This window comes from Pagrus major, chromosome 23 (assembly GCF_040436345.1).
Source record: "Pagrus major chromosome 23, Pma_NU_1.0".
Lineage (NCBI taxonomy): Eukaryota > Metazoa > Chordata > Actinopteri > Spariformes > Sparidae > Pagrus > Pagrus major.
This window is the reverse complement of record NC_133237.1, coordinates 15,393,542-15,407,762: the sequence shown is the minus strand read 5'-3', so window position 1 is coordinate 15,407,762 and position 14,221 is coordinate 15,393,542. Positions and strand designations below refer to the sequence as shown.

At 41.8% G+C, this 14,221-nt stretch overlaps 1 protein-coding gene across 4 annotated transcripts in view; it reads left to right on the top strand.

Moving 5' to 3' along the window:
• The window catches only part of sun1b (Sad1 and UNC84 domain containing 1b), a 34,419-nt gene extending 20,806 nt beyond the window's left edge, over positions 1-13,613 (top strand). For all 4 annotated transcript variants that reach the window (XM_073493939.1, XM_073493938.1, XM_073493937.1 and 1 more), the window contains 20 exons: positions 298-566; positions 852-1,109; positions 1,245-1,379; positions 1,839-1,988; positions 2,918-3,001; positions 4,074-4,184; positions 4,325-4,444; positions 4,967-5,060; positions 5,643-5,701; positions 6,626-6,828; positions 7,017-7,292; positions 7,375-7,467; positions 8,014-8,105; positions 9,214-9,358; positions 9,447-9,761; positions 9,872-9,956; positions 10,650-10,765; positions 11,368-11,535; positions 11,625-11,717; positions 11,804-13,613. In XM_073493939.1, the coding sequence (XP_073350040.1) occupies positions 298-566; positions 852-1,109; positions 1,245-1,379; positions 1,839-1,988; positions 2,918-3,001; positions 4,074-4,184; positions 4,325-4,444; positions 4,967-5,060; positions 5,643-5,701; positions 6,626-6,828; positions 7,017-7,292; positions 7,375-7,467; positions 8,014-8,105; positions 9,214-9,358; positions 9,447-9,761; positions 9,872-9,956; positions 10,650-10,765; positions 11,368-11,535; positions 11,625-11,717; positions 11,804-11,920 (2,983 nt within the window). In that variant the 3' untranslated portion in view covers positions 11,921-13,613. The remainder of the gene's footprint in view (positions 1-297; positions 567-851; positions 1,110-1,244; positions 1,380-1,838; positions 1,989-2,917; positions 3,002-4,073; positions 4,185-4,324; positions 4,445-4,966; positions 5,061-5,642; positions 5,702-6,625; positions 6,829-7,016; positions 7,293-7,374; positions 7,468-8,013; positions 8,106-9,213; positions 9,359-9,446; positions 9,762-9,871; positions 9,957-10,649; positions 10,766-11,367; positions 11,536-11,624; positions 11,718-11,803) is intronic.
• The last annotated feature ends 608 nt before the right edge of the window (positions 13,614-14,221 follow it).

The window sequence follows — 14,221 nt, the reverse complement described above, 5'->3', positions numbered from 1 at the left end:
CTGATGACAGTCCACAAATAAATCATAAGGCTAGTTACTGTCAACAGCGAAATGTGGGACATACTTGGCTCTGAGTGCGGTGTTATCTGAAGTATGCATCCAGTGTGGTTTGTGTGTTGCCATTTTTCTGGTTCTGAGACACATTAGCCTACTACCTTGCACCCAGTGACTGTGCACTTACGTGGACCTACCCTATTGTACATACCTCTCTAGTGGCCTCAACATGCCTCCGTCTATACTCACATACATGCAACAAAAGTCAAACCTCTTCATTTGTTGCTGTCTTTGCTCTTTCAGGACGCTGCGGAGCAAAAAGCAGCAGTCCAGTTCCAGTGGCCTGTCCTTATCCCTGAGCCAAGCTGCCACACCGAGGAAAACCCTCTCCTTCTCGGCTGTCAGTACCCCAGTTAACAACAGCAGCAGCAGCAGGAGTGTCATCGTTCAGGAAAGCAGCACAGCGTCTGATGCTTCTCTACTGACCCCCATCGTAGACCAGTCCCACCTGAGACAACGTACCGTCACCACAACTACAACCACCACCTCCGCTTCTGTGGATGGACACTGGGGTCAGTTGTTGAAAATATTAATTCCACCGCCTGTTATACTTAAGTAAGATTATAATTGCAGGAGTTTTACTTGTAATAGAGTAATTTTAGTATTGATACTTAAACCTAAGCAAAAAATTTTAGTACCTCCTACACCAGTGAAGGTATTTGAATTCTTTCCAAGCTAAGCAAGAACATGCATGCTTATTAATCTCTTAACGCAATACTTAATAAATGACACTGTTTCCCTGTGTGTTTAAGAATGAATCAGGTTGATTTATCTGTGTACATGCTGCTCTCCCTCAGAGAGAAGCTTCAGCGCTGACCACAGTTCAAGTGTCAACGGCGACGCCAGTGCATCAAAGTCCCATACCACGCTCGTCAATGGTTACATCTGCAAAGACTGCTCTTTACACTCTCAGAAGGACTCCTATATCACACGCTCTTCATCAAAATCATTATCATCATCTCAGGCTGCAGAAGCTTCCTCTGAAGCCTTCTCCTCCTCATCGTCACCTTTCACAAGCATATACTCCAGAGACAGGAGTCGAAGGAACAAGTCAGGTGAGAAATGGACTGAAACGTTCTTCATCGCATGTTGAAATGATTTAAGCTGGAAGGTGCTGAAAGTCTAATATGTTCATATCTTAATGAAGTTGTGATAATGAGAATATAATTGGTAGTGGTGTCTCTCTGCAGGTGTCCTGGTGTCTATGTCTAACACGTGTATGCGCTACAGCAAACAAGCCCTGGCACCCATAGTGTCCTTAGTCACCCTGCTCTTCAACAATGTGCTCTGGCTGGGTTCAAGGGCCACAAGCCCCCCAGGAAAAGGTACACAACAAGAGACGTCGTTTTCTCTTTATACATTACCCATCATTCTCTGTTTTTCTTCCTCTGTCTTATGCGGTGGCTGTTGTTCCTGAGTCGCTCAGCTCAGAGTGAGATCATCAGTGATCTTGAGGAGGACAGATTGCTCATCTCTCTATTGCAGCTGATTTGAAATCTCCACTCCCTGTTGGTTTCTGGCTGAGCAGGCTTCTCGTCATCACTCTTAATGTTTCCGGCTGAGTCATGGTCTATTTCTACTTCACATGTAGCCTTAATACCTTTCCTCTTTTTGGGCTTTTCATAGCCTCTTGACGTTTTTGTCTTTGGGGGATTTTTCGATCTTCCGTGTCATTTTCCCCTCATCCTATCATCAATTTATATTTGTATTATTTTCAGTCTCTAGCTGTGCCTCTACTGTGCATTTTGACTAACAGTGATTATACGGGGTGGGTGTGTCACCAGGTGTCCTCACGTCGTTTTCGGACTCGATGAGACGAGCGGTATCCTCCAGTTTGTCCCAGCTGTGGCTGTTTAAGCAGACCACTCTCAACAGAGTGATGGGCTACAGGGCTAATGGCTATGAAGGACAAGATAACAGCCTCTACTCCAAAGGTTCGGGGTCACAGCTCCTGACCTCTTCTGCTGCTCTTCTCTTTCTTGTCACCATCTAAGCTCTAACTTTTCTTGTTTAAGGAGAGGTTGTTGGAGGATCTCCTTTATCATCTCTCACCATCCAGCCTTCACTTTCACACTTTCTGTCTCTGAAGGAGGAAGTTAACTAGAAGCAAAATTAAAACGGTACACTCCCCAATACACAATTTCCTGACATCGGATGAAGCTCTCACATGATAAGTCGTTCATACTTTCGCTCACATGAGGTCGTGGGAACATGTGCTTCTAAATGAACTAAAAAGACACCCTGACACCTAATTAACACTGCAGTTTTCAAGCTCCTAAGATGATAAATCGATTAGTTGTCAGCTATTAAATTAATCTGCAACTCTTTTGATTATCAGTTTTTCTGGTATCTTTACTCCTCTATGGACGTAAACTAAATATCTTTGGGTAAGACTTTTGAGGACGTCTAATTTGGCTTCAGAAATCATTGATCAACCTTTTTTTGCCATTTTCTGACATTTTATAGATCAAACAACTAATCGATTAATCAAGAAAGTAATCCTCAGATTAATTGACAATTCATTTGAGTGTTGGTTGTGCATTTAGTTATGTTTGACAGCAGCTTCAATTTGTATAAGGTCAGTTTTATTCCAACTTCACTCCTGATTCTGGTTCTTTTCACAGCTGCAGAAGAGTTTGATCAACTCTGAAGCTTTCACTACATTTTGTTTCTAGCCGTTGTCACCCTGTATCCTCTCCTCCTCCTCTCTGTTCTCATTTTCTTCATGAAGACCTAGAGCTCCTCTGTCATCACACTGGTGACATGTGCATTCACTCCTCTTCATCCATTAGTCCTCTCGTCATAATTTTCTCACGCAGCATGTTTTTGTTATGTAAATAAATGTGTTGTCTGTATGTTGCAGCTCACTCAAGTTTCTGTGGAAGCATGAACGTGAAGGGCCTGGTGACTGAAGATGCATCGCATCTTAATCTCAATGGTTCCCTGTGTAAGCAGACACACACACACACACACACACACACACACACACACACACACAATCCACACACACACACGTTCTCTCTATACTTGTTTTTTCTTGTGGTCGCCGTGATTGACAGAGTTAATTATATGCATGACCTCTGTGAGGACCAGTGAGCAGAGGTTGTGTGAACTGCTTTAACTAGTCAGTGGCCTGTTGACCGTTGTGACCTGCAGATGCTTCTCTTTCAGTCAAGTTAGCCCTCCAAACCTATTTCAAGGGACCAGTTCAACACCAAAATGTAACACAAGTGATGATCATTCCAGACATAAATAAGCTTGGGGTTAACAAGCTGCTTGTCTTTAGTTTAGTGGGTTTTTTGCACTTAGGTAAAAGTATAAAAATAAATAACTGATGTTAATGGAGACCCTTTCACTTAAAGGGGCACTATGTAGTTTCAGAGAAGAAATTCAAACCCAGAATTTTAATATTGACAAAAGTAATAAGGTAATAATACAAACTCAGAGATATTTATTTTTTCCATAAGTTAATAAACAAGCTGTTCTCTGAGGAAAATCAGGTCCCCATGCTTTTAACTAAGAAATATCTTTAAATGAAAACAAATAAAAAAGCAAGATTTCTTAAAACAAAAATATAAAAAACAAATACGAAATATACAGCTGAGCTAACAATAATCAGCATTTTGGATCATTAGAATGGTTTGAACTTTCCAGTCTATTCAACACCACACTTGTCTTATGGCTAAGTGGCTTATAATCAAGAAGTTACATTGAAGTAAAAGTTTAAAAAAGCATTTTTCAATCATGAAACACATTTGAGGGTTCAACAATTCTTGTTGTTGTCTATGTTTTTCATTACATACAGTATATAGCATTTCAGTGGCCCATTTGTATTTTACTTTTAATTGCTTTAATGTCGTTGGATCGTTTTATATTTTAATTTCAGTTGCTGTGATTATTTGCAGAATATCATTCCTTTGGTTTTCCTGCTTGTATGCCATCTTAATTTCATTCATTCATACATCCTTTGTTTTTGTTCTTTTCTGTTTGCCTGCTGTCCATCATTTGGGTGCACACAGGTGATGACTGTAAAGGGAAGCAGCATTCAGAGACACACACCGTCCTCCTCACACAGTCCTCCAGGCCTCGACGCCTGCTGGGGGCCCTGTGGAGCGTCCTAGCTTACACAGGTTAACCAGCACTTCACTCATGTTGATGACAGTCTGTAGATATGCTGTTACAAGGGTAGTTTATGAGGGAACCAGTTTGTTTGTATAAACTAGTTTTGCAGCAACTAATCAGTTAAAATGTTTCCCTCCTGTACCTCCAGGTTACTGTCTCCTGCAGCCAGGTTACTGTGTGGTGAGAGCAGGCAAAGCGGTGGGATCCGGGGCCGGAACGGTGGTGCAGAGGCTGCTATCTCTGTTCTGGATGCTCCTGGCAGCTCCAGGTTAGTGGTGCCTCAAACGTCCCTCAAAAGTGTTCTCAAACATTCTTGGAAATATGTATCTTTTACAGGGATGCACAGATTGTGATATTCTGAGCAGTTTATTTTGTATTTGTTTGTGTTTATTCCCCCTTTTGTACTAGGGAAGCAAATAAATCTTCAGTATAAAAAATATCTGAACTTAAATCACCCAGCCCCTCATTCCCCTATCATTTACTTACAGTGTAGCTACTCAATGAGAATAATGTTTCTGTACTTCCATAGCCTACGAACAGGGATATCACGAGCCAGAAGATCTTAAATATGTCAGCGCAAAATAATGTGACACAGCACATAAACATCAGCCTCGGCAATGGCTGAAATTCTTCCTTTTAGCTAATAGGTTACTAGCAGACAACAAGGCAAATATCAGCTGATTCTGATGTTAGGCCAATGTAGCTGTGCATCCCTAATCTTCTCTGCTTCTTTGTTGGGCAACCGGGTCTGATTGTGTTTCTTTTTTCTATATTTCTTCAATCTGAACAGTGAAGGCAGGCAGGGGACTTCTGTGGTTTCTTGCAACAGGATGGTACCAGCTGGTGTCTCTCATGTCTGTCCTCAACGTCTTCTTTCTGACACGGTAAGAGCCTTTCCCCCGTTATCTATCAGCGATTCATTTGTTTATGATAGCACGTCCGTGTCGCAATTGTGAATTATTAAATCAGTGAAGTCCGGTGAAGTGCGCTTGATAAATTGGGGATTTGGACAGCCTTCGAGACTTGCGGACTTCCCCCAAAACGCGCCCACAACGTCTGTGAGTCTGCAAGTGTGGTGAAGTCCAGATATTTGGATGCAGACCTAATCTTCCCTCTGCTGCCTGGCAACTTTACTGTTTTGGTTCACTCTCACAGCTCTCATGGTGTTGTTTTCAGCCACACAAGGCAGCTATTTCAAATCTCTAAAAACCTTGCTATGGAGTAGAAAAGACAGCTGGTCATTTTAGACTAGTTAAAGGTTACTTAGTGAAACGAGGCTAACTATGTTGCAAAAATGTTTATTTTATGCCTCCAGTAAAGCATTAAAAAAAATGTCAGAGCTATGACAGCAATCATGATTAAATTATTTAACTTGTGTCTTAAAATGGTTGTCTCGTTCCTTGTATTTATACATCAACATGTTCTCATGTCAGTTTCTCTGACCCGTGTGTGACTCTGTGTTTCAGATTCCTTCCCAAACTCTGGAGGCTCCTGCTGCTCCTTTTGCCCCTCTTGCTCCTCCTTGGTGAGTGTATAAGAACTTGCAGATCTCTCTTCTTTTATCACAGGTGTAACCCATTTAGTGAGCGGACATAGAGAAAAATCAGTCTGTAGTGTAGCAGTGTGTCCAAACCAGCACGCATCCCAAGAGTACGCTGCATATTCAGGACCAGATTCAGGTCAGCCTCTCTGGGCTGCTAGTGAGTTACTCCACTCTGTCATTCAGCACTGCTCACATATAGTGACAACAACAAAACACAAACACATTTATGAATTTATTCTGTGGTTACTGGCTGAACTGCTCTGTAATTAACATATTTATCCTGTGAATCCTGATTTTCATTTTCCTGTGAAAACGGACCTCTCACAGGCGCCCCCCTGATCATGTTTAAATCAACCTAAAATAAAAAGATAATAGCAAGAGCATTCATTCTTTTTTCAACGGGAAACTAACACTTTCATCTCATCATTGGAAGGATTGCCCCAAAATGGCTGCAGAAAATCCTTGTTTACAGGAAGCAAAGACAATCATATTTAGCCATATCACCCTGTTGTTCACAAATAATGACGTCAGTACACTACGTGCGGTACGCTGCAAAACATAGCGCCAGTGAGTGGTGGGAGGGGAGCGGAGACGCAGCTTGATGGCTGTCAGAGAGAGATCTGAGAAAAAGTACTTATGAGTATTATTTTTGTGTAGCTTTGATTAAAATGTATTAGGCAGTTGTGAGCATATTGAGCATATGAAGATACTCGAAGAAATAAAGTCACAGTAAGAAAAAATACCAATGTAGGCAGTGGCTGATCTTTTCTATTGCAGAGTTCAAAGGGTTAAAATACATTTCTGTAGTGTTTAAACAAAGTTTATGCAAACATCATGAGTCTGTTATGAGTGACCAACCAGCAGGCGAGTGTGTTTTAACCTTCACTTCCTCTCATCTATGTGCAGCTTTATGGCTGTGGGGTCCGTCCACTGCTGCCCTGCTTGCCTACCTCCCAGCCATAAACCTAACCGAGTGGCGTCCTGCCTCTCCCTTCACCCTCCTGTCTAACTGGGTGCCAGCTTCTGCTCCGGTTCCTGCGTATGTCCCCGTCCCTGCACCAGAGACCCCAGTGGAGCAAACCCCGGCCACCCCGGTCTCACAGGCACCAGTAAGATACCAGGGTTAAAACTATCAAAACATTGTTATAAAGGATGACATGAGCATGTATATGAAACAACATTATTTGTGATGTGTGTTGTTGCTTTTGCCATGTACTAAACTGCCCTCAGAAACGGTCTATTTCATTTCTGTCATGTAAATGTCCTTTTTCTTTGCTCCTTCATTGCTCTTCTTCAGCCGATACTTCCCCCTGCGGCATTCTCTAATGTGGACTTGGAGCGACTGGAACGAGTGGAGCGCCAACTAGCCCTACTGTGGGAAAAAGTCCAGCAGGGTGACCAGAAGCAGGAGGAGCGTCACAGCAACGTTTTAGGTCTCTACAGCACCCTGAAGGAGCAGCTCCACACTGAGACAGACAGGGAGAGCCTGGGATTATGGGTGTCCTCCCTGCTAGAGCAGAGACTCGGGGTGTTACGGGGAGAGCTGGAGCGGGACAACACACAAAGAACACAGGTAAGGAGATGAGGATAACACAAGAATAATGTATGCTGTTAATGTTTACATGCATCTGACTTTTCATCTGTGCTCCATGCAGAGTGCAGAGCAGCAGAAACAGCACCAAGAGAGTCAGGCAGCACGGTTGGCTGATTTAGAATTGCTGCTCAACACTCTGGCTGCCAAAACTGAGGTATGTACGGCAGATTCACTGCTTTTTTCCCCCTGGGAAAACATCTTGAAAACATGTGTGCAGCAGAATGCATGTGAAAATGTTGCTTACTTATCTTCCAGTTGTTTTAATATGTTGAAGTAGCCAAAGGATTAAATCTAAAGCAGCCAAAATCATCAATAAAAGCAAACCTATGTAGACAAATCATAAAAGCAAACAAGCACAAGACTATAATCCTTGACAAAGTATGTAAGAGTAGAGGTCAGATGGTAAACTTGCAAAGTCTAATTATGAACTGGCAAAAAACTGTTACAATGGCACAAGATGGTGGTCACATACCACGACTGTAGTGACAACAGTATGAAAAAGACAAAAGAATCTGCTGACAAGCTCAAACAGGTATGAAAGGTAAGGTGTATCCAAAGGAACAATGGTGCTGTATCAAATATCTAATGGAAATGTGTTCCTGGAAAAATGTCCTTGAGTTATTTTTGGTTCATCTGTCATAAGGAGTTTTGTATTTTCTGTGCCATCGTCAGTAATCCTCACACATGTTATGTGTTGTAGGAGGTGCAACATAAGCAGCAGCAGTATGAGCACGAGAAGCAGGAAAGAGAGAGAGAGGCCATCACTCCAGCAGCAGACACAGTTCCCGTCAGGTAAAATAAAAAACAAGAAATAAGTAAACCATCAAACACACATGTTGACTGACCATCACCTCCGAATCAAATACATATTTTTCCTCTTACTTGTAGTTCTTTTTATCCAGCTAAATTGTTTTGGCGTGAGTTGTTGAGTTTTGGAGAAAAAATACATTTGAAAACTCAACAGCAATGTCTCTTTCTAGAAAATATGACCTGGTTAACAGACCTTGTTGTGAGTAGTTTCATGTAGGATCTTTTCATACCAATAGCGATCAGACTACACAACACCACCACCACAGCTCCCAACACCTCCTTTCTCCACTGATTAAGGACTCAACTATACACTTTACTGTCACTTTAAGACTGATTGTTTTTTGTTCTGCTGTTATTTATTATCTCAGGAGCCCTGCACATTTTTGCACATTTTTTTGGTGCATATTGTTGTTATTTAATTTAATATCTCAGATCCCTGCACATTGCACATTTTTTTCTTCACATTTATTACATATTGCACACATCATGTACACACAAGGAAAGTTACTGTATATAGTATGCTTATTTTTATTCTAATAGTTTTTATTATATTTTTATTCAACTGTTATTTTATTCTTTGCTACTTATTTCCCTCTGCACTGCTGTGTTACCTGTGAATTTTCCCAAGGGGGATCAATAAAGGAACATCTTATCTTAACTATTTTCTTTCCATATCACTGCACAGAAGGAAGCGTGCGTCTACTCTAGACTAGAGGCTAGTTGATAAAACATTACAGCTCAGTCGAGGAAGACTAAGTTAATATTTACATTCCATACTGTCAGAAACACGAGCCTCTTGTTTATGAGTAGATTTCCTTCTGCACAGTGATACGGAACGAACATAGTTCCTACTTTAAACTGCTCACAGCAAGGTGTGTAGATTATCTTGATTAGCAAGGTAATGATTTCTTAAAATTTGACAATTCACACCAAAACAATCTAGATGGATAAATACCTCTACAGGTTAGAGGAAACATCTGTTTTTGATTTGGGGTAAAATGTCACCTTAATATTTTTTATTGTGCTTTTCACATTTTGTGAGCAAAGTTCTTTGAGATTGTGGAGGCTCACATGTCTGTCTTTCACTCAGCGTGGGTGTGGCGCAGGAGGACCATGATGCCTTGCTAGTGGAGGTGCAGAGACTTGAGGCGGAGCTGGGCAGAGTCAGACAGGACCTGCAGGGCGTTGTAGGATGCAAGGGCAAATGTGGGCAGCTGGACACACTGCAGCAGACGGTAAGCAACGCAGATATTAACTCCTGTTTGGGCTTTGGAGTGATATCCACAGTACTTTACTCATTAGATATCTGTTTTACTTTCCCAGATATCAGCCCAGGTGTCCTCCCAGGTGCGTAAGGAGTTGCAGGCTCTGTTCTTCGGTGGCAGTGGAGCAGGAGAGGAGCAGGGAGAGGTGCCCGAGTCTCTCGTCCACTGGCTGTCCCAGCGCTATGTGAACACACCCGACCTGCAGGCCTCACTGGCCTCACTGGAGATGAGCATCCTGAGAAACGTGTCCCTGCAGCTGGAGCTTAGCCGGGCCCAAACCCTGGGCGAGGCCGAATCCCAAGCCAAGACCATTGTTAAGACAGTAACTGGGACTGTCCAGCACACGGCTGTCACTGAGGGACTGACAGAAGAGGTAATTAATGTACACTTCTGTTGCCAACATCATCGTCATTGTGGATTATTATCTGTTGAAGTGTTTGTTTACGGCTCTAATTTAATCCTGTGTTGTTGTCCCTACCCCAGCAAGTAAAGCTGATTGTCCAAAACGCTCTGAGGCTCTACTCCCAGGATCGAACAGGCCAGGTGGACTACGCCCTGGAGTCTGGAGGTAAAAAGGAGACTCACATGGGAATCAGTGGCTGTCCATCCTCAGACTTCATAGAAGAGAGTAGTTAACCCTGTAGGGATTAGCAAGCTAGCTGCTCCATTAACTCAGGACTGTGCTCTAATGTACGTTACATAATCAGGGTGCAGGCATTAGCCAGGCTCGAGGACAACAGGGTATTAGCAGCATTATCATTTGTGTTACTGAGCAGTGAGTTGACCTACATGTTGATTTCCCAGAAGTCTAATATGCAATATTTTTGCATTATAACGTCTAAAAACAACTTGACCGTTGTTATATATTTTCTGTTGACTTGTGGTTCTTTCATTATCCCAGATGTTTCAATGTTCAAACCCTCTGTTTGGGGAGAGAGTCAACATTTGTCTGTGAACATTTCTGCCTGAGTCAGGTGTTACCAAACAACAAAGACAACAACTCCCATGATCCCACACAACTTATATCGTTTGTTTTGATTGAGAGACCCCTGGTGGCAGAAATGACAGTGTGTTTTTCACACACCCCATATAATTACAACAGCCCTGGTTTAATTTTCACTCAACTCTCGCTCTCCAATGTCTCCTGCCTGTCTCTACTTATGCTTTCAATACAGGCTGAAATATGCAAACAGCTCTTATGAAATCTGGACTTCATTTTCAGGCTCATTATTGTTTCCTCTCGACCTCTGTTCATGTTCAGGTGGCAGCATCCTCAGTACTCGCTGCTCTGAGACGTATGAGACGAAGACGGCCCTCATGAGTCTGTTCGGCCTGCCGCTCTGGTACTTCTCCCAGTCTCCACGGGTTGTCATCCAGGTGAGCCTCACCATGAGAGAAATGCCCATTTTACTGATTATGTAAAGTTAGTTAGAGGATTTTCCCCCTTTTTCTTTTGTACTTCTCTGTGTTAATGGCGGTTTGCAAGCAAAGCGAGCAGATCAGAGTAGACTCTGGGCTTGTTGAATCAAGGAAAGCAATTTGGTTTTGCATTATTAGCTGTAATTTCATGATCAGGCTTTCCATGTTACAGTCGTTTTAGTAAAAAATTCCCTCTTTCTGTAACTGAATTTGGAAAACTCATACTGTTAAAGCCTCTTAAACGTCTGATTAACTTTAGAGTCTATATTTACACAGAACAAAAGTTTGTACATTTCTTTTAAAGGCCGTTATAAACAGGAGGAATAATCACAGCAAGCAAGACATGTCTAAAAGTACAAATGTACACCTGGCTATTGTTTTAAGACAGACTTGAAAAACTGAATCTTTCTTGAAAGCTAATTATGATCGGGTGGGGAACTTTGAGGGGAACTCATCAACTATTGTTGTTACTTATGATTGGTGGAAACTAAGAAGCACACTAGATAACAATTCTTGGCTGCTGTAATGAAACTTATTTTTGGTATTTCTCCCCTCCGCAGCCCGATGTGTACCCAGGTAACTGCTGGGCATTTAAGGGCTCTCAGGGCTACCTGGTGATCCGGTTGTCCCTGAGGATCCTGCCCACGTCCTTCTGCGTGGAGCACATCCCCAAGGCCCTGTCCCCGACTGGAAACATCACCAGCGCACCACAAAACTTCACTGTTTTTGTAAGAAACATAAAGCCTCACAAATGGAGAATAGCTAATTGAATGCAGATGTGACTGATGAGTGCCCACTGATGTTTGTTTGTGCGCAGGGTCTCGATGATGAGTACCAGGAAGAAGGGAAGCTGCTGGGGCACTACACGTATCAGGACGATGGGGAGTCACTGCAAACTTTTCCTGTTATGGTAACTTAAGACGTACTTCCTAGTCAATTAGAAACGGATCAGTTCATTGTCTGCAGGCATGTTCTGAATATTTTCTTCTCTTTCAGGAGAAAAATGAAAGGACCTTCCAGATCATCGAGGTGCGGGTGCTGTCTAACTGGGGTCATCCAGAGTACACCTGCATGTACCGCTTCAGAGTCCACGGAGAACCTCGGCCTCAGTGAACAAACCACTAACATAAATGCTCATATATGACATATCACACTATCTGTACATAGCTCTCGCCAACTTCTTAAAGACGGAGGGGACTTGGTAGACGTTTTTGTATGAAGAACATGGACGTTGTGGATTGTAAAGGAACGTGCACAGACTGAATCATGAACACGTGTTTTTATAAAATTGAAAGAATCATAGGAAAGTCTGTATGGGGACTGTCGATGGCAGAAGAGGAAAGGGAACCACGGAAGAAGCTAAAACTCCAAGTCCCCTTTTCGTCAAAAGGTCTCTTGCACTGAATCAGCCCCGTGGGGGCGGCAGGCTCCACTGAGCGGACAAATCCATCCCCTGTCTTGTCACCCTCCACTTCTACAGGGAGGTGGATGATTGGAATGGGGGATTACAAACTCATCTCTACCATTTCCTCACATACTGCATTTCAGCCTGATTTGGTTTGTGCTCCTGAATCATCTGTATTTAACTTTGATTTCCTGTTAGTCGACTGTTTTCAGGATCAAAGCCACTGCACATTTGTCTGCGACGTGTCCAGACACGTCACTCCCTTTGTTGCTGTCAAGTCTCATTAACTGTGACATTAACTGAGCTGTTTGGACTGGACAACACTAACAGCGGGTGTAAACTGGACATAAAAGGTTCACTACATTCAAGGCTTGGCCTCATGCATCAACATAGCCATAATTACTTTTTCTGTTTTCTTTTGGATCTGAACATGCTGCCTATGGACAAGCTCTGAATGTTTTCTGAAGCAGAGGCTTTGATGCAAGTCATCCTTTAACTTCACAGCAACACTATATAACCACTGACCTGAGCTCCCTGTGCTCAGAGTACAAGGAGGCTCTTCACTATGTACATTAGACAAAATATGTGTAAGGTTATGCAAGGACTCCAGGATTCATTCTAGCATGTGACTCTTCCCCGAACCTTACTCTTTAACTGATACATGCGAGTCTGTCCTCTCTGGAGGTTTGAGTCCTGTGCCTGGATCTCAAATTACCAATCAATGTTGAAAGCTAAGTAATATAACTACTCCTGTAGACAAGAGTGTGATTTTTACGTTCCGTTTCTATCAAGAGGAGACTCTCCTCCTCCCTCTAGCTCAGTTCTAAACGTCCTCCTCACACGGGCTCCCTCTATTCTGAACCCCTGAAGGAATGTAATCTGTATATTTAATTGTTGATAGTTGGTCCTTTATATCTGCTTTTATCAGTGTTGCTTTATAAAAAAAATCATCCTGTTACTATCATTATTATTATTGTATTACTACCATTATTTCTACATTGTGTTGTTTTGCTTTTTTTGTTTTGTTTTTTTTGGGGGGGGTGATGATGTCAGAGGATGCACTGCAACAACTTGTTAGGATAATATTTGTGGCACAGGTCTTCACAATTTGTTTAAAAGAAATGGGGGGTGTCTGTAGTCATCGATTTTGGTTGCAAATAAGGGGAAGTCTCAAATGTTATGTATAAAATAATGTTTTGTTCACAATCTTATTTATTAACAAGTCAACTAGTGACTGCGAGATATGAGTTACTGCAATGTATATTTTGTCAAAAGCTGTTCAGTGCATTTTGGAACCATCTTGGGATTTTTTTTTTAAAGATAAATGGCTATTTTTGTTCAGTCATGAGATGACTTAACTGCTTTGGAATATATTCCAATAAAGACTTTAATTTTGAAGAACTTCTCTGACTAACACAATCATGGTTTAAGAGCATGCTGTTTTTATCTACAGCTTTATTTTGTGCCCTTTCATAATTGTGGAGACGAATGTTTTTTTACAATGCAATATCATTTTTTTGGTTCATCCTAGACGACCTTTATTTAGAGCCAACAATAACAGATGTGACGTGATATAGGACTGAACTTTGTCCTCATAAAAGAGAAAAATTGGCACATCAAAAAACAATCAAAAGTACAAGACGGCAGTTAGTGTGAAACAAGAATCCCGTAAAAAAAATCCCATTAATCCAAATTGACAACATAACAAAAACACATTCATTTAAGATCATTTAACACCCCTTCTTCTGTAAAAGGTGCTAACTAACACATTTAGGACATGACATCCCCTTAGTTTACACATTAACTTAAAATGGCTATCAATTTACAATGTCATTGAGGTTTATAGGGCATGTTTGTTGGCACAAACGTCTACAACAGGGTTAATGAAAGAAATACTGGTTAAGCTGTTTCATTTACAGACTTCACTGAGACATTACCATACTTACCTTTCAGAATGAACTAGATACAAACATTAAACATAACTGTCATGCTTCCCCCTCAAGAATTTA